The 25,818-nt window shown below is 38.8% G+C and overlaps 1 protein-coding gene across 1 annotated transcript; it reads left to right on the top strand.

Annotated features, from left to right (window-relative positions):
• Positions 1 to 416: 416 nt before the first annotated feature.
• LOC118006562 (annexin A2-like) lies at positions 417 to 1,504 on the top strand. Its single transcript, XM_034999274.1, has one exon. It carries the CDS (start codon positions 467 to 469, stop codon positions 1,487 to 1,489), a length of 1,023 nt encoding a protein of 340 aa, XP_034855165.1. The 5' UTR covers positions 417 to 466; the 3' UTR covers positions 1,490 to 1,504.
• Positions 1,505 to 25,818: the final 24,314 nt, after the last annotated feature.

Below are 25,818 nucleotides of genomic sequence, written 5' to 3'. Positions count from 1 at the left end.
ATAACTTTAGTCCACTAGCAAAGTTCAATATTGGGGAAATGTTTTCCTAATAAACAAGTTGAGTAAATTTTTTGGAACAAATGAAACCGATCTTTTTAAAAGAAATTTTTTTAAAAATCCAGAATAAAGAAAAGACCCCTTTGTACCTAAAATCTATGGCTTGACCTTTCTAAAGAACAACAACAAAAAATAATCACATGTATAATACTTGAAAATTATGAAAATCAAAAAGGTCTAGATGTACCAAAGGATTATGTAATTTGAAAGAATAAAATTCCTCCCTTAAAAGAACACTCATTCACTTGAATTCAAGCCACCATCTATTAAGGAGATTGTGCATGAATGAAAACAAGGAAATAATATGTCGAAGAATCTACTTTGTCTTTAGGTTGGTAAGAAAAAACATAAGAGGCTCTACAGCTGGGGACGCTTGCAGCTCTCAGCGCCGGGCCCAGTTTCCTTCAAAATGTCTACTGTTCATGAAATTCTCTGCAAACTCAGCTTGGAGGGTGATCACTCCACGCCCCCAAGTGCATACGTGTTGGTCAAAGCATACACCAATTTTGATACTGAGCGTGATGCTCTGAACATTGAAACGGCCATCAAGACCAAAGGTGTGGATGAGGTCACCATTGTCAACATTTTGACCAATGGCAGCAATGAACAGAGACAGGATATTGCCTTCGCCTACCAGAGAAGGACCAAAAAGGAACTTGCATCAGCACTCAAGTCAGCCTTGTCCAGCCACCTCGAGACCGTGATTTGGGGCCTATTGAAAACACCTGCTCATTATGATGCTTCTGAGCTGAAAGCCTCCATGAAGGGGCTGGGGACTGACGAGGACTCCCTCATTGAGATCATCTGCTCAAGGACCAACCAAGAGCTTCAGGAAATTAACAGAGTCTACAAAGAAATGTACAAGACTGATCTGGAGAAGGACATCATTTCTGACACATCTGGTGACTTCCGCAAGCTGATGGTTGCCCTTGCAAAGGGTAGAAGAGCAGAGGATGGCTCTGTCATTGATTATGAACTGATTGACCAAGATGCCTGGGATCTCTATGATGCTGGAGTGAAGAGGAAAGGAACTGATGTGCCCAAGTGGATCAGCATCATGACTGAGCAGAGTGTGTGTCACCTCCAGAAAGTATCTGAAAGGTACAAGAGCTACAGCCCTTATGACATGCTGGAAAGCATCAAGAAGGAGGTCAAAGGAGACCTGAAAAATGCTTTCCTGAACCTGGTCCAGTGCATTCAGAACAAGCCCTTGTATTTTGCTGACCGGCTATACAACTCCATGAAGGGCAAGGGGACTCGTGATAAAGTCCTGATTAGAATCATGGTCTCTTGCAGTGAAGTGGACATGTTGAAAATTAGGTCTGAATTCAAGAGAAAGTACGGCAAGTCCCTGTACTACTACTACATCCAGCAAGACACGAAGGGGGACTACCAGAAAGCGCTTCTGTACCTGTGTGGTGGGGATGACTAAGGCCCATGACAGAGGAGCACCCAGCAGTGGTGCTCCTTTGTTTCCAGCCAACAGTTCTAGAAAATAGCTTGTGACTAACAGTCCCCTTGTGCCTGTCCCCGCAAGGATGGTGTTAGCATCACCCCCTCCCCATCCTTATGTCAGTTGCCTAAGCACTGCCTGCCTCTCATGTCTAGTTTCTTTTAGCCAAAGAAATGAACATTCCAAAGAGTTGGAAGTGAAATCTATGATGTGAACCACTTTGCCTCTTGTGTACTGTGTCATAAACAGATGAATAAACTAAATTTTTACTTAAAAAAAAAGAAAAAACATAAGAACTCTAAAATAAAAGTTGTTAATCATTTTATTCATGGATATAATCAATATTTACTGGTTTCTCTTTTGTGGCATGTGGAGGGAAAAAATTATAATTCCTCCTCACAAGAAATTAGCAATTCAAAAGGATAAACTGACATTTATGACGAACTATAATAGGAGATGAAATGAAATGCCATGCAAGTAGTACAAAGCCCTGTGTGTGTTCAGAAAAGAGCAAATGAGAAGAGCCAGGAAGGAAGCATCCATAGTGCACCAGCGACTTAGGGCAAGAAGGGGACCCCTACTGCCTTTATGTGAAACATGGAGGACAATGTTGGAATTGGAGCTTGATATATAGATGAGATATAGGTCGGTATAGATGACTGAAATGTCATCCCAAGAAGAGGAAAAAGTTTCTACAAACACAGGGCAGTGTAAGGATATCAGGATTCATTAAGGAAAACAGTTAATAGTTCAGGTTGCATGGGGATACAGAATTGATGAAAAATCCATTGGAAAGAAGGCTGGAAAATCAGGTCCAATCAGGAATTGTCCTGAAATAAGGCTACAGAGTTCACATTATACACAGAAAATGTTAAAAGATTTTAAAGCAGAAATTATAATATATACTTACCTACATTATGTAATATAAAATATATTAAATATATTTATATATTTATTAGATGTGATAAGAAGGTATGATTGTGGGGACCACTAAAGGCTGGAGCATGGAGCTCCGAAATAGTCCAAATAAAATGTATTGAGTATTCGACCTCAGGTGGCACCCATAGGACGGATAATCAAGAAGATGACAAAAGTAGTCATAACTGAGTAGCATTCTTGCCCTAAGTTTAAGGGGATAAGAAAGAAAAGTCTGTTGAGTTCATGTCAACAAACTTTATGAAGAACTTTCTAAAGGTGTAAGAAGTTATACTTAATATGAATTTAGCCTTTGAGGAGCCTCTGGCAACAAAATCATTATTACAATACAAAGTGGGGAAGCCCATGACTAGCAAGTAATGCTGGAGTCATAGGGAAATCAGCAAAGCAGCAAGGGCAGGTATGGGTGACATGCTCATACTTCCCCAGAGGGACTGACAGTAAGCCAGGGAGAAGGGCTTACTAGGCAGAGAGAAAAAGGCAGGAATAAAGGATTTCGAGAATCAAGAAACTGTTCAAAATCACATAGGGTTTCAGTTTCTCCACATCCTAACACTTCCTACTTTGTTGTTTGTTTGTTTGTTTGTTTTATAATAGCCACCTAATGGGTGTGGAGTGATAGCTTCTTGTGGCTGCAGATATATTTTTAAACCTGCAAGATTTTCTGAAAAAATAAGTGACTCTTCCCCCAAGTCCCTGGTGCATTATGGATGCTTTCTTCCTGGTTCTTCTCATTTGCTCTTTTCTGAGCATACCACAGGGCTCTGCATTATTTGCATGGCATTTCATTTCATTTCATCTTGTATTATAGTTCATCACAAATGTCAATGTATCATTTTGAATTGCTAATTTCTTGTGAGCAGGAATTACATCATTTTTTTCCTCCACATGCCACAAAAGAGAATCAGTAAGACAGAGTAAATCTAAACAGACAAATTACCATCAGAGAGACAGAGAATTTTTCTAACGTATAAATGTAGAGCCAACAATTAACCAAGATGAAATGAAAGTACGCTAAAATAGTCACTAAGGATACTCTACCTTACCCACCAATAAATAAATAGTCTTTTTTTTGTTTCAACTATATTCTTATGTCAGGACCTCCTACCACACTGATTGCTTTAAATTATTGACCTTCCATTGTCCTCTAACACTTCTCTGAAAATTATACAGGTGTGTCTACCTGATTTTCAATTTTGTTTTCCACTGAGAAAATAATATTTAAACTTAACACTTTATAGCCAGTTAAACTTTTACCTCATTCATCACTTTCAGATATTTGCAAAATTATCCTGAAAATGTTATCCTGAAGTTATATTCCCTGAAACCAAAACCTGAAAAGAGAATCTCACCTTTGTAACACAACCCTTGTTTTCCCGTTTTTGCCTTCCCTAGTACCGATTTTCCCACGGGCCTAATCTAGTTTGAGAGCCGTTCTGAGAAAGACAGGAATAACATTACCAGCCAGAGCCCAAGATATCAATCAGGATGGGAATTAGGCCTGTCACCGACTTGAACTGCTAGGCCATTCTAAGCTCTCTCTCTATGTACCCACCAGTCCCAGGAAGCATCATGACTAGGGCTCACCTTGGCATATGTTTAAGCCCAGAACCAGTACTCTTCACTCACTCATTGGCCCACTGGACTTTGGCCTTCAAGTCCCTTCCATGGTGACTTCAGATAGTATGCCTGTTCCCAAGGTCACTTTATAAAATTGAACCCTGTGCACTGTTTACATCTTCTCTAGAGCTAGACCACCCTGGCAGATTTTCTACCACATAATGACATCTCAAATTGGCCACTTTCCCATCCTATTTCTAGATGAAGGTTTTTAATGCTTTTCTGCTCAGCCTCCTAGTCCTAGACTTCCACAGATTTACTTGGTGAGCTCCTTTGCTATACCTTGTTCTACCCAATCCCTCTTTTCTCTAGAATTGGGTCTGAATTCTAGCCTTAAGCTTTCTTGCCCTCCTACCATAGGTAACAATAAAGAGAGGGGGGAAAATGCATTCTCCGTACAGAAAATCCCATGTATTTTTGAGCTGTTAATGCAACTTGTCTCTAGTAAGATAAGATTCATGTAAATGTGAATATTCTTCCAAATCAATCATCTCAAGTTTTTACTTGGGGGAAGAAAAAGGCATTAAAATGAATAAAGATACCCGCATCCTTCATGAGTCCAACATCATCTGCAATACCCACCAACATACATAGTTACTAGTATTTTCCAGATCTTAGTAAGTCTTTGCAAACCTAAGTTTGGATAGCTATACATACACTAATTTGGCTTAGAAGGACTATTTTTAAAAGTCTGTGGCCATTTTTATAGACCCTATTACTTAAAACGGATCTTGTGTATCTTGTAGAGATCTGGCAAAAGCAGGCTTTGACAGGACACAAGACAAAAACTTAGAAAGTTCTGGGAAGCAGTACTCAACTAGAAATAAAAACAATCACTTCAGAGAAAGGCTGGAAGAAGGAAGTAAGGGAATACATTGGAATGAATACTTAACTGTCTTTCCTGTACTTTTCTTAAAGTGATTAATTTTTAGTATGAAGCCCTTCTCTCGTCTACAGTGCCTACCTGATCTTAGAGTACTAACAGGCTGGACTGCCAACTGATAGCTTTTCCAAGTCAAATAACACAGGCATGATAGCGTACATAGCACATTGTTAGGACAAAAGTTACCTCTTCTTCCAATGCTGACCAACCACAGATAGCTGGCACGTGTCCAGAGCCCAGCCTTGGGGCCCCAGAGGGTAAATCAGATCGTGAAGTGTTAAAGCTCAACAGGCTACTGTGAAGGTGGAGAAGAGGTGCCCGAATCAGGACCACCAGCTGGGGGTTGGTGGGAAGACATGACTACAGATCATGAAGTCTATAAAGCCCCTCAAGATTAAGTCCCTGGTTAATGGAGCTAAGGGTACCACCATCCATTCCTATCAAGTCACAAACACCTGGATAGAAAATCCTAAAAGCAATAGCCCACCAAGGAAAAGAAAATATTACCATGTAAATCCTTTAAGGGGAAAACGGTCCCTTTCCTCCCAGCCCAGACACCAGGGGCAGAGATAGGGGAGGGAATGGGAGCAAAGGTGCAGACTGAAAAAGATGAGCACACGCATGCCAAGCCAATAGTCTGGCCTCTGCTGATGGTGGATGTGGGGCGAGTGGGAGAAGAAAGAAGCTTTAAGCACAGGAGCTAGGAATAAGAATCTGTAATGTTTCAGGTCCTGAAAGTGAGACTTTAGGGAATCAAACTGGGATGTCATTAGAGAAGCCTACCACCTAACAGAAAACGCAGTCAGACTTGAGGCTACAGTGGTATCGGGGGGTGGGGGGGTCCACATTTATATCCCAGTGAGTTGAGACTGCTCAAAATGGTTACAGTAACATTCATTTTCTATAGATCATCATCAATAGGTAAAAATATGGCAAATGTCTAAAAGAATTTTTCTAGCCTATACCTTTGGATGTGCTCAGGCAGTTTCAGAAAGGGGGGAGTCCCTTCTATGTTACACTTCCAGGGAAGTCTTCTTCCTAAAGCTATTCTAATGCTTTGGAACTCCATTAGCAGGGCAATGTCTTCATGAAGTTGAAAATCTTTTATAAATGATAAATGCCTCTATACTACTCCTAAGACATCATCACAATTTCAGGTTCCCCACTCTAAATGAGTAGGTCTTATTTTAGTCAACAACCTTACAATTTCTAGTCTTTCCTGCTAACCTACATGAACACAATGTAAAAAAAAAAAAAAAAATTTCATGTGGTTTTCCTTTTTAGTAAATCCTTTTACCCCTGAGCATGCACTTTGTACCTATACCTTCAAAAGGTCAACAGGACCAAACATGTCAATAAGACTCCAAATAACTTCTATACTGGATGCAATACAAAGTTAACACATTGGTTCAGCAGAGATTTTGATTACATTGATGTTTCCAAAAGGCAATAGTGTGTTGCAGTGCCATGTATAAGAAGACACTGGGTATATCCAGTTAGGTAAGAATTAGGATCTTGGGGGGTTGATAGGGTGAGTGAATGGTAATTATGAATTTCTCTGTGTTCTAGCATTTGATGGAAGAAACACATCTCGCAAGAGGGTAACAGTCAACACTCTCAGGAACTACAGGAACACTCTGGAAGTGGGACAACATCGAAAGCATGTAGGAAATTTGAGAGATAGTGCCAAAGAGACTGCTGTGGTCGATAAAATGTACAGAATGGAAACAGATTTGCAAGCACAACAGTCACACTTTACCTTAAAGATGTTTTCTGTCAATAACTGGTCACCATAAAGATGTGCTGTCACCATTGCATTAAAATAGAGAACCCGGCACCCAGAATTACTTTGGAGGGAGGAAGAGGGAAGCCCTTGCCCCAGAAGAATAAAATGTCGCAACTTTCAATAGCATCCTAAGCCAAATATTCACAAAAAGCTCTCTTGCCAAGAAAAAAAATACTTTCCTAATTTGTTTCTTTTGTTGTGTTTTGCTTTGAATTTTAAAAGTTCTTTTTTGTTTTGTTTTAAAGGGCAAACTCATAAATATTTACAGAGATCTTACTAAGCAGAAAGAGATTAGAAAATGTTTTTGAATGAATGCAACATGTTTCATGTATATTGAATTATACAATCAATTTTATATTAAGGAGAAAGAACTTATAAATCACAAAATACAATCTACTTTATGAGACAACATCTTAAATGATATGAGCAGTTAAGATAAATCCGAAGTGTTTTGTATTTGTTATGGTTCAAGTTAGATTTTATAAACACACTGGCACCTAATACAGCAGTATTAAATGTCACTAAGTAAAAATACTAATAGTTAATAGTAAGTCTTTATTTCAAGATTTTAATTTAAACATACCACACATACTGCTAACCATTTAAAATCCTGTTTATTACAGGGTCTTATAAAACCTGCTTTTCTCTTTTCTTATATGTCCAAGATTAGAGGAAAAGTTTATCAATTACCACTTCACAAATACATAAAATTGAATCATACTTGTGTTTTATTGGATAGTGATAATTTGTGCAAAAACCGCATTTGTGTTTTACTGAAAAACAAGATGGTTTCTACAAAAAAAAAAAAAATACTTTCACTTTAGTCATTAAAAGCTTCCTTGCAACAGCGTCACCACAGAGCCATTTAAATTGGTTGTTTCTGATAGTCTTATTCATTAAGAAATACTCAGTGGGGAAAACAGACTTTTAAAAACTGATTCTTTGAAGATGGTTTATATATACTTAAATAGGCTCCATCCCCAAATTACAGAAATATTTAAATAAATACTGAGTAAACTCAGTTTGTTCCATTCTCTTACACATTGTATCATTTCTCCTAGAAACTTAGTAGCCCCAGATTTAACCATCACACAAATAATTAAGGAAGCCCTTAGCCACCAAGGGTGAAAAGCTATGAGTTTTGTGATTCATCAAAGTTCAGCTATAAATTGGGCATCAGAAATACTCTTATCACCCATGTAAAATTTTAGGTACAATCTCAAAGACGATATACATCTCCTCGGTCTTTGGTTTACTGACAAGCTTACAACTTGTGAAGTGCTTCATAGACCCTAACAAGAAAGCAAAACAGAAAAGGTACTAACAAAAAGAAGCTTCCACTACCCTGCGCAAAATACTGCATTTCCTTTTAATAAAACAGTAAGAAAATTAACCAAGTCAGCTTATATCTATAGGCCAGAGGCATTCGGAAAGGAGTTATCTATGTTTTGTCCTTAATTTGCAGGAAAATATGGAGAAATTGATCACTAATAACCCGTTCATTTATCAAATATTAATCAAGGCTTCTTTAGAAAATAAAAGTTACCACGGTATAGATTATCTTTCTGAAAATACAGCTGCAATGACAAATGCTTACTTGCTTTTCTTCATATCCTAAGAGATTATATGTTCTCACAAAAACTTCAGAAAACACCAGTCTCTATAACGGCTTTAAGAAATCCAGCATTGGGGCACCTGGGTAGTACAGTCCAGTCGAGCATCTGACTCTTGGTTTTGGCTCAGGTCGTGATCTCGGGGTCATGGGATCGAGCCCCACATCAGGCTCCACACTCAGCACGGAGTCTGCTTGGGACTCTCTCCCTCTACCCCTCTATCCCCCACCACCCTGTGCTTGCACACAATCTCTCGCTCTCTAAAATAAATAATTCTTTAAAAAAAGAAAAAGAAATCCAGAATTAAGGTAATTGTTTGGATACTAAGAAAAGCATGACAGTTTCCCTTGATAAATAGAAAACTCTGATGAAAATGAAAACTGTGAATTCCCCAAAATCTCCTAGAGCTCTTCCCCTTTTCTAAGGTCTGGTAGGTAGAATTCCATAATTTAGATCACTCTTAAGTGTGAGAAAAGTAAATCAAGTTTTATGTATCTAAAGGTCAATACTTACATGATTAAAATACATTTTCAATACATCGTATTAAGGATTATCTTAAGGTTAGAGTTAAGGTAAGAATTAGAGTTAGAATTTATATAGCACTGTGATTTTTACACAAATTCTAAATAGGTCAAATAGAGGCTTTTAATAAACATAAGTTAAATGTGTACTCTCTAGCAAGCCACCACTAGTTAATAACTCCCATCTTATACTTAAAATTACATTGAGTAGGGGCACCTGGGTGGCTCAGCTGGTTAGGGAGCTAACTCTTGATTTAAGCTCAGGTCATGATCTCAGGGTCCTGAGATTAAACCCCGCCTGGGGCTCCAAGCTCAGCGTGGAGTCTGCTTGTCCCTCTCCCTCCCCATCTGCCTCTGCCCCTCGCTGCCCCCAACCCCCAACAGCCCCCCACACTCTCTCCAGCACACACACTCTCTCTCAAATAAATAAAATCTTTAAAGATAAAATTATTAATTAAAAAAAACACATTTGCCATAGAAGTTGTTGAACAAAAATTAGAAAGAAAATAATGAAAATATAATGAGAACTCTAAAACACAGTGCGGTTATTTGGAAAAAGAGAAACTGGGGAATTAAGACTATTTAATCCTAATTTTCCTATAAATTCTTTGGTACAGTACCTTAACCTGTTTTTTATTTTCCTTAGCGATAAGACAAGTATATATATAAATATCACTTTTTTTAGTAGGGTTGTATGAAATATAACCAATTTTGTTTCCAATCATCTTAAAAGTAACTTAAAAATGAGATGATAACTGTTTTGACATGAATATCAATCAAAAGGATATAAGAGATGCACTGACAAAATTCAATGCTCTAATAAATAACCTCTGATAAGAAGTTCTAAATTTAGGTTCAAAGGTAGAAATTATCTCAAACACACAGCACTGTTCTATCCAGTTCTCTTAATATTTTCAATTCCTATTTCAAAATCCCTGTCCATATTAAGGATTCTCAGTTTGGTACCAAAGTCTGACCTTGGCTATAAAGTCATTATTTTTATTGTCTTGGAAAACATCCATGTGCAAAAAGAAAAACAAAATGTTATAATTCATACTTATTCTTTCTAAGCACTGCCCAAATTCAGAATTGCTCCCTATTTCCTTGTTCAGCATTTTCCTGTTGACAAGGATGTTAATTCAAAAGTTCCAAAATCATAATTTTTAATCAAACAAATCCCAAAATCAAAATGCTAAATTTCTTTTAAACGTTTTCTTTCCCAGAAAGGTTATAATTGCTTTAAAAATAGGATTTAAAAAAAGTACAAACCTTAACAGTCTATTAAAAAAATATATCTTAAATATTAATTAGCATTAAATAGGCTCTTCATTGAAGGGGGGGTTGGGGAGAGAAAGCCAGGGAGGCAAAGTGTTCAGGAATGTCTGCTGAAAGAATGATTAGTTAGGAGAAGTTCCCTACAGGCTCCTAGTTGGAGTGAGAGGCAATTCCCATCTTCCTACACTCTCCTCTGGAAGATCCCTGGTGAGCTACCATGGACTAGGATCAAAACCCCATAATCATTACCTAGCAACTGTAATTTCTCTCCACAAAGTCAGAGAGAAGAAGAAGTACTGTATAGAATCTAGAGAATTACTCTAGTATTTAAGGAAGGGAGAGACAAAGCTAAGTAAAAAAGCACCACTGTTAAACATCCACTTGGGCGGGGCGGGTCTTCAGAAGTCATGAATAAACCTAGGCATCTTGACTTATTAAGTTCCAAAGTTGGGGGAGAAAGTCAGACCATTTTATTTCGGGTATGAAATTTAAGTAGGAAATAGAAATTTAGTGTAAGTATAAAGTATGTAGTTGTACCTAAACTTACACATTTAAATATTGCTAGGTTATGCTAATGCTCATCAATAAGTGTGCTTTTCTATTACAAAACTGTTTTACTGCCATTATAATTAGTAGAATTAATAGAATTAGTTTCTTAAATCCAAGATGAAAGTGTCCCATAGAAAACTAGACCACCAACACATCCTGCTAGAGCATGAAGATGTGCCGCTCAGACTCCCTTTCAAGAAGGACCTCTTTATCCAGTGCCAACGAGTACAGTAAGCTGCCAACCTAGGGGGTGTCAGCTCTTTCGTGTCTGCCTCAGTTTTTGCACCCAGGTCATGCCCTTCTCAAGATACCATCAGCCAATGACTGAGCAAGACCATGGTAAAGAGCCTAGCCACAGAGTACACAACACAAGACTCCTCCAAACCTAGCAATCTCTGCTCCAGGTTTCCCATTGGGCTGAGAGACTTGTCAGATCTGCATCACAATCCTACCCGCTGACTGCCTGCCAATTCCATCTTCTCCCTTTTCCTTTCAAAATGTTAACCCCCAGTAAACCTTTTGCATCTCAACTCAGGCTCAGCATCTGCTCCTCAGAGAATCCAAGTCACAGAGTAGATGATTCATGGTCCAAGACACAGACAGTAAGAGGATGTACTGGGGCTGGACAACTTATCAGCCAGCGGGCAATAAGGGCCCATTCCGGGTGGTGTGCATGGAACAGGTAGTCCCTTCTCAAAGCATGTTCCCAACGGCTAAACTTTGGAAATGTGTACTTGTAGAAAAGGGCACTCTGGCCAGTGTGATAGGATTCAGCGGTATGAAAAGTGAAGAGGGACAATACATGCAAGGCCAGTGGAAGTAGCTGATAGTTAAAAAAAAATTACATGGACCCCTCTAAGGGGTTATGAAAGGTGAAGACAGCTAAACAACTGAAAGCAAAATGGAAAGGCCATAGGGCCTCTTTGGCATTTTATAAAAAGACCTTTATTTCCTTTTTTCCTGAAGTGGGAGAACAGGAAAAGCTAAAGACCAAACTCAGGATTTAATAGAAAGAGTCTCCCAATTTCAAAAAAGATTGAATGCTCAGCTGAGCTAGATGATACCAAGATTAGGACCCTGGTGGGAAAACCTGAGGCCTAGACACATGAAATGGAAGTGACCATCTACGTGGAAGCCTGTGAAGATTCTCTCTCTAGACTACTCTTAAATTGAGAACCTACAAAGGTGATCTAGACCTCCCTATTAAGATTTAGCACTTTTCTCATGTAAGGATAATCTGTAGAACCCCCCTGCCCTGCTAAGCAACAAGAGCCCCTACTCAGGATCTGCCCTCACCTCCTCTTACGCCAGGTCACCAATAAATAGGATTAAGTTGCAGCAATAATACAGCCAGGGCAAGCTGGGCTTGAGAAACAGGGACTATATCCAAAAAGACAAGCAAGAATCAGTCAGCATATATTAACAGGGATGGATAATATCTACTGACTCAATTTTGAGGATGCTTAACCAAGGAGGCTGCACCATAGGCCTGGAGTTATTATTAACTGATGTAGGGAGACAGTCTTAGGATATAGGATTAACGCTCTGGCAAGGACCCTAGGAGATGGTATAAATTAGCAGTTAGGGTGGCTCCTAGTACCCTGGAGAAACTGATGGCTCATGCTGAGCAAGGCTGAACAGCCTGCATTACCATAGCAGATGGTATAGAAAAGGAATAAAAGGCTTATGGAGTCAGGTACATTGGCACAGCTATATTATGGAAGGCCTGACAACCCACCCAAGGATTCTATGCCATGAGAAGACCCAGAGGGCACACCATTCACCAAAGCCATCAGGAATGTGCTGATGAGAGGAGCACCATCGTTTATTAAGAAGTTCATAATGGCTCTCCTCTACAGACCAGAGTTGATGGTAGGAGAGGCCATAACAGAATGTGGTTCACTGATAGCAATGAAGATGATGGGTTCTGATGCAGAAGAGACTAGGTGAGGGTACTTAACCACAGAAGCCAGTGTTGCAATCAATATAACAAATGGCAAGGTCAAATGGCTACATATATTTCAACAAATGGTACTGAAACAATTAAATATCCATATGCAAAATAAAGAATCTCAACCTTACCTCACACCGTAAACAAAGGCTAACTCAAAGTGGATCAAAGGCTAGATGCAAAAGCTATAATTAAAACTGTAAAACTTCTAGAAGAAGGTCACAAGGTTCTCAGGATGGCATGCACTAATGATGAAGCAAGCCTCTGGTACAAGGGTCCAGCCATGCCTGTCCAACTGGGGACTCCTCTAGTGAGCAATCCTTGCTCCCCAGTTCCCATGGGGCTGGCAGAGACTTTGTCAGATCGGCCTCATGCTAAGAGCTCCCATTGTGCAGCCCCACTTTTGCCCCTTTTCCTTTCATGAGTGCTACCGATAAATCTTTTGCCCTCCTAACTTCATCTCAGTATCTGCTTCCTATTTTCTTATTTTTAAAAAACAAGTTCCCTCGGGGCGCCTGAGTGGCTCAGTCGGTTAAGCGACTGCCTTCGGCTCAGGTCATGATCCTGGAGTCCTGAGATCGAGTCCCGCATCGGGCTCCCTGCTCGGCAGGGAGTCTGCTTCTCCCTCTCATGCTCTCTCTCATTCTCTCTCTCGCAAATAAATAAAATCTTAAAAAAAACAAAACAAGTTCCCTCTTTCAAGAAGTGCTACAAACGTTCCTGCTTCTGCATGTAAAGAGCTTGGAAGTCACCACTCCACCTAACAACAGGTAAAAAGCTGAAAAGACTGAAAAAAAAAAAATCAACTTTTCTTGGATCCATAAGAGAGGGGAAGACACAGAACAAACCAACTGCCCCCAAGATTGGAGAGACAAAGAGACAAATACATAGTCACAACTTACCAGAGCAGAAATATGCAAGCAGAAACCTCCACAGAAACCCGTGCCAGGAAAGGAAAATCCTGTTTAACCAACAAATTGCTGGTGGCTCAGTATGGCCAACTCAGAGAGTAAAAAACTCCAGGGAGACCCAATCATAGCGAGGCACCACAACACTGTGATGTTTACCTCCAGGAGTTTAACCAAGTCCCCACAGTAAGTACCGGAGAAAAATCCCCTTGTGCTTCCAGCAGGGGAGGGTAGAAGGAACCATTCTGAAATACGTGAGCACACGCTGGTCTTCTTAATAAAGCCACTCACAGGGGAAACCAGTTAACCAGAGCCCAGATGCACCACAGTGGGGGTATTATCAGAGCCTAACTTCCCTGGGAGAAGGGAAATGCCCAACTCCAGCTTTCTCTAGCTTTCCACATGGGAAAAGGAAAATGCCCAACTCCAGCCCACTCTGCCATCCTGGCTCACCTAAGGGAGGGGGAAAAAAACTGAGAAACTTTTGTAAAGTTCATAGTCTAGCATGGGATAAAAACTGAGACCTAATCATAGGACTAGAAAATGCTTTCCCTCCCCCTACACTTCTCCATCACATTATTAAAGGCCTATTTGCAGTAGCTCCTTTTACCTGATACAGCATGTCTGACTATAAGGGAAAAAAATCACAAGGCATACCAAAAGGCAAAAACAGAATTTGAAGAGAGAAAGCAAGCATCAGGACCAGACATGGCAGGGATGCTGGAATTACAGACTGGGAATTTAAAACAACTATAATTAATGTGCTAAGGCTCCAATGGATAAAGTAGACAGCATGCAGGAAAAAATAAGCAATGTAAGCAGAGAAATGGAAATCCTAACAAAGAACCAAAAAGAAATGCTAGGGTTAAAAATCCCCATAGCTGAAATGAAGAACACCTTTGATGGGCTCATTAGTAGACTGGACACAGCTGATAAAGACTGCACTGGAGGATATATCAATAGAATCTTTGAAAACTAAAAACCAAAGAGAACAAAGACCAAAAAAAAAAAAAAACAAACCTAAAAAACGCAAGAATAGAATATCCAAAGACTGTGTGGGATAAGTACAAAATATGTAACATACATGTAATGGGAATACCAAAAAGAGAAGAGGAAAGGAACAGAATAAATATATGAAGCAACAGTGACCGAGAATTTCCCCCAAATTAATGTCAGAAATCAAATCACAAATCCATGAAATTCAGAGAACACTAAGCAAGACAAACGCCAAAAGAAACCCCAAACAAAATACCCTATATCTAGACATACCATTTCCAAACTACAGAAAATCAAAAATAAAAAATCCTAAAAGAAGCTAGAGGACAGAAACACTTTATAGAGAAACAAAGCTAAGAATCATATCTGACTTCTTCAAACATGCAAGCAAGAAGAGAGAGGAGTAAAATGCTTAAGGTGTTAAGAGAAAAAAGCCACTAACCTAGAATTCTGTACCCTGCAAAATTATCTTTCAGAAGAGAAGGAAAAATAAAGACTTCCTCATACAAACAAAATTGAGGAATTTGTTGCCAATAGACTTGACTTGCAAGAAATAAAGAAGTTCTTTAGAGAGAATAAAGAACTTACGTAAATCAAGTTCTACATTAAGGCAGAACATCAAAGAAGGAATAAGTCTAGGTAAAATAAAAACTTATTTTTCTTACTCTTATCTAATAGTAACAGTTTGTTCAAAGTAATAATACTAACAATGTATCTGATTATGCATACTTATGTGTAAATCTTATGTATGCTTATATAGGTATGCTTATTTAGGTAGGCTTATATATAAGTGAAATGAATGACAACAGTGATACAGGGATGACAGGGAGGAATTAGGATAGTTTTGTTATTATAAGGTACTCACATTACCCATGAAGTGGTATAGTGTTATCTGAAAATGAACTAGAATTGGCTGTAAATATATATTGCAAACTCTAGGGCAACCACTTAAAAAGTAAAAAAAAAAAAAGTGTAACTGATATGTAAGAAAGGAAAGAAAATGGAATCATATAAAATGCTCACTTAAAACCACAAAAGGCAGAAAATGAGTGGAAAATAAAAATAGAACAATAGCAAAAAACAAAAACAGTAATGAGTATGTAAATATTAATCTAACTATATCAGCAGTCACTTTACACATCAATGGTCTAAATGCACCAACTGAAAGACAGAGATTGTCAGAGCTGACCAAAAACCATACTATATAATTCCAACTATATGACATTCTGAAAAGGCAAAACTATGGAGGCAGTAAAAAGATCAGTGGTTGCCAGGGTTTGTGGGGGAGGGATGAACAGGCAGAAGAGGAGGATTTTTAAGGCAGTAAAGATACTCTGTATGATACCACAATGATGGGTACATGTCATTACACATTTGTCCAAACCCACAGAATATACAACACCAAGAGTTAACCATAATGTAAACTATGGACTTTGGGTCAATGCAGATTCATAAATTGTAAGCTGTGCATGTGGGGGGACAGGGAGTACATGGGAAATCTCTGTACTTTCCTCTCAATTTTCCTGTGAACCTAAAGCTGCTCTAAAAAAAGTCTTAATTTTTTTTAAAAATGCTAGAAATTCTGCATCTTGAATCCTGTTCTTAAAATTATAAGTAAATTAACATATTAAAGTTGCTGAGAATTCTTCCAAAAAAAAAATCTGTTGAACTTCATTTACTCAGCACTTCCTAAAATAATTTGACCTTGAACACCTTTTTCTCCTAATACCCATAACATCCCACAGAAGTAATGGTCTATGGAACACGCTTTGGGAAATACAAACCAAGTAGCAGTTTACCAAATTCCAAATGCGGCCCTTAAGAAAAAATCAACGATCTCTTAAAACTTATCCTGCAATTGCAAATCTATAAAATAAAAGCATTGCATGAAAATAAATTAGAAATTTACATAGTTAACTAATTTTAATTTGTTGCATCCTTGAAAATGTTTGAAAAAGTATTGAGATCAAAATTTTCCAATTTTTTACAAGTATTTGCATCAGGAATTTTCAAAAATAGAACAGCCAATATCTTAGATGCTCATATTTTTTTAAGTTAATTCACTTCTGGGTTATTCAAATGGTGGACAAACACTTTTCAGGCTATGCTCAAGTTACATCTCTCAGTCAAAGAAGGTTCCTCACAACCCAGCCAGACCTTATTAGCCTAATTTCTGACTGCTTCACCACAGATCTTTCTTCTTAGTCCCCGGCCACCAAACATTCTGGATCTAACTTCTAAGGTCCTACAGTACATTTTCTCATACTTTGTGCACATACTCTATTTAACATTTTCTTGTGCATATTTCTTTTCCTGAAGCAGATTATCAGCCTCTCAAGGATTAGAAGAAAGCCCTATGCATCTCTATAACCTCAGTAGCTAAGATGGTGCATGATATGATGACTTCCCTTTCCCTGCCTGAGTTATCAATCTCGATTTGTCTATTCTTACATTCATATCAAAAATCTACTTGAGATCATTGCTGTATGTAAGCTCAGAAGCCAAATAATACACAACTTCATTGCCTTTTTTTAAATCCATCTTTCATCTGGGCTGCATAGGATGAACCAATATTCTTTTCCCTCTATAGGCAGTATAAGTGCCTTCCAGATCACAGATGGACACAGTCATATGTTCTCCTAAGATATATCCAACCAAAGCCCCATACCCACATGCAACTGCGGGGGACACAGTCTTTACATAAAATAAGTAAAGAAAATTCAAAATATTAGATAAAAACTAGAGTGACCATATAATTCATAATCCAAACCAGGACATGGCTGAAAGTTAAGGAGACTATTAATCATTAAACCAGGACAACACACACAAACTAGTAATGTCCCAGTAAACCCCCTCAACCCATTCTATCTACTCTCTATTCTATTTCTGTAACAAGTTTGTTACAGAAATTGCACGTCATTCTTTCGACACTTATTCAATGCCTGCTCTGTGCCAGGTACTTTGCTAGGCATTGAGATACAAAAAATACATATATATATACAAGGCAAATACAGTCCTTGCCTTTTTGGAAGAAAAAGAAATAGGGGAACAAACATATAACTAAAATAATTACAAATTGTGATTTTAAATACTTAAAAGGAAAAAAAAATAACTGGAAGAGAAAGGAACTACTGGAGAGAAGCGTTCACAAAAGACCTCTCTGGAGTGGTGACATTTGAACTGTGACTTGAAAGCTGAATCAGATTAGCTATGGGCGTGGCTGGGAGAAGGAAAAGTAGGGAAGAATTCCAAACTCAGAGAACAGCATGTGCAAAGGCCCTGAAAGGGGAAAGTTTAGCTTAAGTGAGAAAATGAAGAAGACTTGTTTCCTTATAGTTTAGCAGAGAAAAGAATACGTGTCTGGGGCAAACTGGAGAGGTCAGAAGTCTTGCATTCCTGCCATTCTAGAATTCCTTCCATTCTAGAATTCTCAGGGAATAGGAAAGTAGAATCTTAACTGTCAATGCACAGAGCAGGGTGAATTTATTAAGCATTTCCTCTATTGCCCCCCTTAGCATAAGGCCACCCAAAGAGGTAAATTAAGTCAAAGAAGAAGAAAGGATAGTAAAATTTAGTAAAGCCAACTGTGTTCATTTCCTCTTCTAACATCAGGACATAATGAGGAAGGTGGAAAAGGAGTAGTCTTTTCTCTGACAGCAGCAGAACAGGAATAGAACTACTCCTTCCACACGACAAGCTTCCTCAATGGGTGTCACTATGTTTTCCTCTACAAAATTGGGAGCTGATATCTCTTTCTTCTGCATCTTCAAAAGTCCTTCAGGATCATGCCTTTTCCAAGTGACCACAGCATGGGGAAAATTCTAGACAACTTACACAGTACTTTTAAGTTTGAGTAAGATGTAAAATTAAGATTGCACAATTACACTCAGGGAAGCAGAATGCATTTCTTCTACCAAAAGTTGGATGCATACTTCTGAGTGTCAGGGGTTTTATCGAGAACAAAGGGAAGCACAAATCCAAGGAAGGAATTAGAGGTCAGAGTAAAGCCATTTTCAAATGTAAAAAAATAAACAATATTAAGCCTAAACATGAATTAATTTTAAAAGAAAAGAGACTCCAGCATAATTTGGGGGTTCAGGAAAACTTTGAGCTTTATTCTAGTGTTTTGGGTTCAGCAAAATATATTTTGCCAAATGCTTTCCCCCTTAATTCAGAAAAGGCATGCATATTTCAAAGGAAATTTAATCCATATGTTTCTGATTCATTTACACTTAATTCATCAAAATGTTGTTTTGTAAGAGTTATTTGGTGTCCAAGAAGTCTTATAAGACTCTTCTCTTTGAACCAGAAAGCCTTGCGTTGCCAGGACTAAATGGAACTTCATATGCAAAAAGAGTAGGACCTGGTGTTCCTCTAGGAAGTTTTGCCCATAAACTAGACTCTACTCCTAGAGTGTTGAGGTTAAGAGTAACAGGTAATATTGAGAATTAGCAGGGAGCATTTAGCTAGATAAAAAGAAAACTCCCAAACAACACTCTCCAGTGAAACAAACTCATCATTCTGTTGAGAAGCAAGGTTTTTTTCTTCATTTTTTATTATGGAAAACCATTCCAATGTTTCAACAAGAAAATGAAGGACTTTGGTCCTTAGCATGGAATGTTATACTTAGTTATTAACCATGAATAAATATGTTATTTTATAAAACAAGAGGGAAAGTGTATTTCCTCTGGTATTCCAAGCATTTTGTTACACAAATTGTGAGCTTCCTCAATGCCTTCATGTACTTCACTACTTGTTTTGGGCCTCGAGAATGCTTTCCTTAAATCTAATTGATGTTCACATTTTCTACTAACCGGTAGACTTTTTCTCTTTGGGCATGTACTTACAGAATTGGTTCTTCTGTCTTCCTTTTTTTTTTTCAATAAGCATGCAAAGTCTCTACATTTAAAGACATATTATCCTGTGATGCATTTACTGTGCTTGTTAACTTGATTGTGCATACATTATGGCAACAGTTCAAAACATCTTTTCCAATGATCCAAATAACATGATACAGTTACAGCGCTGTCCCTTGATAGATGTGGGAAAGCCCACAGTCTCTTGAATGACAATGAGACACAGGGATCTAAAAATACAGACCTCAGACTTAAAATGACTATGAGGATTTCCTATGATCAAAACCACAGAATAGTTCAGTGAAAATAACTTGAGTAAAATATTAAAAAGTAACAAAAGCAGTTGCTGTTAATGTTTTAACTAATCAATTTAAATGAAAAAAAATGATTTGAAAAAGTACACTATAGATTTGTATTATTGGATAATACTGATCATGAGTCTTCATAAGCAATATTATCTAGTGATATAATGGTTTTTTTAAGTAATCCAACATGGGGCTCGAACTTTTGACCCCAAAATCAAGAGTCGCATGCTCCAACTGAGCCAGCCGGGGTTCTCCACAAGTGCTATAATTTTTAACTCTTCTTTTAAATCTAAAATATTAGTGCTATATAACTTAAATAAATCTCAATTTTGAAAAAAAAAATTCCCAATTATCGGCTCAAAAATTTTGCTGAATGCAGACTACACATTAAAGACAAAGACTGATGAATACTGGAATATATTGAGAGCCAACAGTTTTTTCTAAAGGGTTGAGCTGTATAATGCAAAGTATAAGATTTGAAACTTATAGAATTGGCTTATCTCTTACTGTTCATTATATTTAGAGAAAGAGGCATCTACAAAGAGAACCTGGATCAGGTCCCAGCTCTACCATTTAGGAACTGTTCACTTAGGCATTGTTGTTTGTGTGTGTGTGTGTGTGTGTGTGTTTTCATTCTCTATCAGCCAGGTTCCTTATCCTTAAGATGGGTAAAATAGTATTTTAATCTCAAAGAGCAGAGTAGTAAATACATGTGCATTAAAGTAATACTAGCTGTTACAACAAATAACCAAATTATAACAACTTGAACATGACTAAAATTTATTTCTCATACACCTACAATCCTATATAGGTTTTCTTGATTGTCAGAGGACTCTACTTCAATCAGGGATATGGGAACCAAGGCTCTTTAAATCTTGTAACCCCACCCTTTTTAACACATCACTTCTAAGTTTGTCATGCTTTCCTCATCAAGCCCGCAGAAAAGGAAAGGGCACAGAGCATCACATGTGGGAAGACTTTATGGTCTAGACCTAGAAGTGGTACACCTCACTACTATTCCATTGGCAAAAACTAATTCACATGGCCACACCTAATTACAAATGAGTACGGAAATGTACTAGTTGGGTTGCCAGGCAGAAGAGGAAACAGGATGAGAGAAAACTAGCCGCTCTTTGCCACATGTAAAGTGCATAGCACTCTTCCTTTCATGTAATAAGTACTCAACAAATGTTGGCTATCTTTCTGCTATCACCATTATTAACAAAGTTTCTCCTAAGTGAAAACATTTAGCTTAGAAGACATGAGCCTCACTGACAGGGCAGGTGAATACATGTTTTTCTGCATACATTATATGGCTCAGAGAAACCCATATATGTTCAAAATTAAAATACAATAGCAAAATGTTTTTGAGAAGAAGTTTTACTCTTAATGGCTAGATAGATATATCAAATAGGGTTCTAAACAAAAGACTATATATATTCTTTAATATTACTATGGTAATAAAAAGAGTCAAGCAGGCTTTTTCAGGATTCAAATGTTCAAAGAGCCACACTTAGTGGAGTAGAATAAAATCCTTAGACAGTGGCATTTCAAACACCATTATAGCAAACCCCAAGCTGCTGTCCAAATTCCTTTGCTGCATTATCTTCCTGTTGCAAAGCATACAGCTTCCATGGTATACAAGCTGCAAGTTGTTTTTGTTGTCTGCCGAGTTCCCATAGTATTAATGTTTTCTATCATGGAATAAAGCCTATGCAGTCCACAATATCTTCAAGTACAGATTTAAAACTATACATATTTTTCTTCAAGTGAAGACTTAAACTATACCTATCTCTCCAGGGCAATATGGGAAACTCCTGAAAGATCACTCCTTTCTTCCTAAAAAAATTACTTTTTGAAAACTTTGAGTAAAAGGAAAGTTCAAGATTTTTCAGCGTCTGTCTGGTTCTAATGGTAAAGCATTGCCAATCCAAGGGACAGATTTCAGCAGCTTTAAAAAGAGTTTGTTAATTAAAATCACCCTTCACTTAACTTGCCTCTTTTTCTGTCTCTTTAGTTGGCCCAACTTGTCCATTAGTATAATATTAAACAAATGAAAACAAAAAAATGAAGCGAGGTTCTTTCTATGCATATTTCTAAGACCAGGCAGTGTATGCTCCAAAACCATGTCCATAGAGCCAAAATTGTTGAGAAAATAAAGCAGCTTTTTCGCTGAATGAAAACTACTTGAATCCAATGCTTGTTTTACGTACCCAAAACGATTCATACCCTTGCTGTTTAAAAAGTAATAGCAGGGGGTGGGAGGATGGGTTAGCCTGGTGATGGGTATTGAGGAGGGCACATTCTGCATGGAACACTGGGTGTTATGCACAAACAATGAATCATGGAACACTACATCTAAAACTAATGATGTAACGTATGGGGATTAACATAAGAATAAAAAAATTTTTAAAAAAAAGTAATAGCAAAACAGACACTACTAAAATACAGTGCTCCTTTCCACACACAAGGCTTTGACGGGGCCACTGAAACATACCCAGGAAAGCCAGCTACCTCTTATTCCCATCAGAAAATGCCTAAGGAGGCCTCACATTACTTTCCCCCAATAACTTGTTAACCTTGGAAAGTAAAGTTTACTGAATGTCCCCAACAACCTTGGCTTTCTGATCATGTGATCAGAGAAAGAAATACACTCTGGCTTTCATTAGTTTGAGGACATCTGCAAGGAGAACTTACGACACAAAACAATCCCGGTCGCTGATCTTGTTCTCTCATCTGGACCAAAGAGTGTTAGTGTCAACAATCACAGTAAACAGCATGGGGAGAGCTAACATAAACATTTCAGAAATCATAAGCTTAATATCATTGTTCAGAAGTTGGACAAACTATGACTAACTCTTCTGCACTCGAGACCACAGGCTAGAGACTGACTTCGATATATTTCCAGAAAGAAAGTGTATCCAAACCTGCGCACTGGGAGAAAAGTAAACATTCCCGGCATTGGAAGTAGACGTGGCAACAGGTATCAGGGGGTGATTTATGCAGAATGCAGGACAAGAGGCCGTAACGCCTGTAGCAGGTGGGAGACATTCTGTGGGCCCCACTGTTGTTCAAGTCAAGTCATACAAGTAGATACTGTTTATTTCTGCAGTGGCAGTTCAGCTCGAGCTCCTCTGGCCACAGTTTTTAAAATAGCTCCAGGGGGCGGAGCAAGATGGCAGAGGAGTAGGAGACCTGGATTTCGTCTCCTCTCAGGAATTCAGCTGGATAGGGATCAAACCATTCTGAACACCTACAAACCCAACAGGAGATCGAAGAAAAGAAGAGCAACAACTCTCTGAACAGAAAAGCGACCACTTTCTGGAAGGTAGGACGTGCGGAGAAGTGAATCGGAGGCGATATTCGGGAGGATAGACGGCGGGGGAGGGGCCTCCATCGGCCGCTTCTGGCAAGTGATAGAACCATGGAGCACAAAATCGGAACTTTTAAAAGTCTGCTCCGCTGAGGGACGTCACTCTGGTGGCTAAGCGGGGGGTGGAACCCTCCGGGACAGTGTGGTCTCAGGACCCTCGGGGTCACAGAAAGACCGGGGGTGCCTGAGTGCGGCAGAGCTCCCAATATCGGAGCAGGGAAGCCGGCTGCAGAGGCGGAGCCCAGGCGCGGGCTCTCAGCTCGGGGTGGCCATAAACCGTGATCCGCGGCCCAGTCGGGCCACTGCTCCTCCAGCAGGGACCCAACAAGCGGCAGATCCGGGGAGACTCACCTTCCTCCCCCGGGAGGAGCCGCGCGGGAGTGCACCGCAGGGATCTGCTGGGTTTGGAGACTCCACCCGGGGTCGGGTGCAAGAGATAGAGGCGCGCGGTCACAGGCCAGGTGAGCACGGAGTGCGGCCGGAGACCGGGGAGACGGGAGTGACTGACGGCTTTTCTCTGGGGGCGCACTGAGGAGCGGGGCCCCGAGTTCTCAGCTCCTCTGGGGCGGAGATTGGGAGGCTGCCATTTTCACACTCCGCCTCCAAAGCTGTAGGGAAAGCTCGCAGGGAACAAAAGCCCCGGAGAGCAAACCCGAGCAGATTACTTAGCCGGGAGGGGGCAAGGGCGGGGCAATTCCGCCTCCGGCAGAGACATTTGGAAACCACGGCAACAGGCCCCTCCCCAGAAGATCAGCGAGAACAGCCAGCCAAGACCAAGTTTACCGATCAATGAGAACGGCAGAACTCCAGCGCTGGGGGAATACTGCACATAGAATTCACGGCTTTTTTACCATGATTCTTTAGTCTTTCAAAGTTAATTTTTTTTAACTGTCTTTTTTTCTTTTCTTTTTGAGTTTTTCTTTTTCCCTTTTTCAACCAACATCTTATCAATCCCTTTTTTTAAAAGAAACATTTTTATTTTTCATTTTTAGAGTCATATTCTATCCCTTCATAGTAGTTACCCGTATTTTTGGCTTATATATATATAAGTTGTTCTCTCTTTAAAATTTTGAGATAGTTTCTTCTAACAGATTAAAATATACCCTAAATCTCTAGTATATGGTGTTTTCTATTCCCCTGCCTGATCGCATCCTCTTTTTTTTTCTTTTTTCTTTTTTTAAATCCTCTTCTTTCTTTTTTCAAACAACTTCTTATCAATTCCTTTTATAAAATTTTTTATAATTTCCATCTTTACAATCGTATTCCATCTCTTCATCATATCAACCCTTATTTTTGTACATATATAAGTTTTTCTTTCTTTAAAAATTTGGGAGGCACTTTCTTCTAAAAGACCAAAATACACCCCAAATCTAGTGTGTGGCACTGATCTATATACCAGCCTGATCATATTTGATCACATTCTGGTTTTGTTGTTGTTGTTGTTGTTGTTTTGTTTTGTTTGTTTTTGTTTTTATCTTTATCTTTTTCTTTTTCTTTTTTTTCTTTTTCTTTTTTCTCTCTTTCCCTTTCTTTTCCCACTGCTTCAGGTCTTTTCTGATTTGTTTAGAGTATATTTTCTGGGGACGTTGTTACTCTGCTAGCATTTTGTTCTCTCATTAATCTATTCTCCTCTGCACAAAATGACAAGACGGAAAAAATCACCTCAACAAAAAGAACAAGAGGTAGTACCAACTGCCAGGGACCTACTCAATACGGACATTAGTACGATGTCAGATCTAGAGTTCAGAATCATCACTTTAAAGATACTAGCTGGGCTTGAAAAAAATATGGAAGTTATTAGAGAAACCCTTTCTGGAGAAATAAAAGAACTAAAATCCAACCAAGTAGAAATCAAAAAGGCTATTAATGAGGTGCAATCAAAAATGGGGGTGCTAACTGCTAGAATAAATGAGGCAGAAGAGAGAATCAGTAATATAGAAGATGAAATGATGGAAAATAAAGAAGCTGAGAAAAAGAGAGATAAACAACTACTGGATCACGAGGGCAGAATTCGAGAGATAAGCGATACCATAAGATGAAACAACATTAGAATAATTGGGATCCCAGAAGAAGAAGAAAGAGAGAGAGGGGCAGAAGATATATTGGAGCAAATTATAGCAGAGAACTTCCCTAATTTGGGGAAGGAAACAGGCATGAAAATCCAGGAAGCACAGAGAACCCCTCTCAAAATCAATAAAAATAGGTCAACACCCCGACATCTAATAGTAAAACTTACGAGTCTCATAGACAAAGAGAAAATCCTGAAAGCAGCTCGGGAGAAGAGAGATGTAACCTACAACGGTAGAAACATTAGATTGGCAACAGACCTATCCACAGAGACCTGGCAGGCCAGAAAGGACTGGCAGGATATATTCAGAGCACTAAATGAGAAAAATATGCAGCCAAGAATACTCTATCCAGCTAGGCTGTCATTGAAAATTGAAGGAGAGATAAAAAGCTTCCAGGACAAACAAAAACTAAAGGAATTTGCAAACACAAAACCAGCCCTACAGGAAATCTTGAAAGGGGTCCTCTAAGCAAAGAGAGAGCATAAAAGCAACATAGACCAGAAAGGAACACAGACAATATATGGTAACAGTCACCTTACAGGCAATACAATGGCACTAAATTCCTATCTTTCAATAGTTACCCTGAATGTAAATGGGCTAAATGCCCCAATCAAAAGACACAGGCTATCAGACTGGATTAAAAAACAAGACCCATCGATATGCTGTC

Source organism: Mirounga leonina, unplaced genomic scaffold, assembly GCF_011800145.1.
Source record: "Mirounga leonina isolate KUSES-001 unplaced genomic scaffold, KU_Mleo_1.0 Mir_97, whole genome shotgun sequence".
In the NCBI taxonomy this organism is placed as follows: Eukaryota; Metazoa; Chordata; class Mammalia; order Carnivora; family Phocidae; genus Mirounga; species Mirounga leonina.
The sequence above is the reverse complement of the archived record's forward strand: the minus strand, read 5'-3'. Positions and strand labels throughout refer to the sequence as shown.

Excerpts from the sequence above, each read along its gene's own strand:
- LOC118006562 (XM_034999274.1), top strand. The coding sequence starts at position 467 with ATGTCTACTGTTCATGAAATTCTCTGCAAACTCAGCTTGGAGGGTGAT.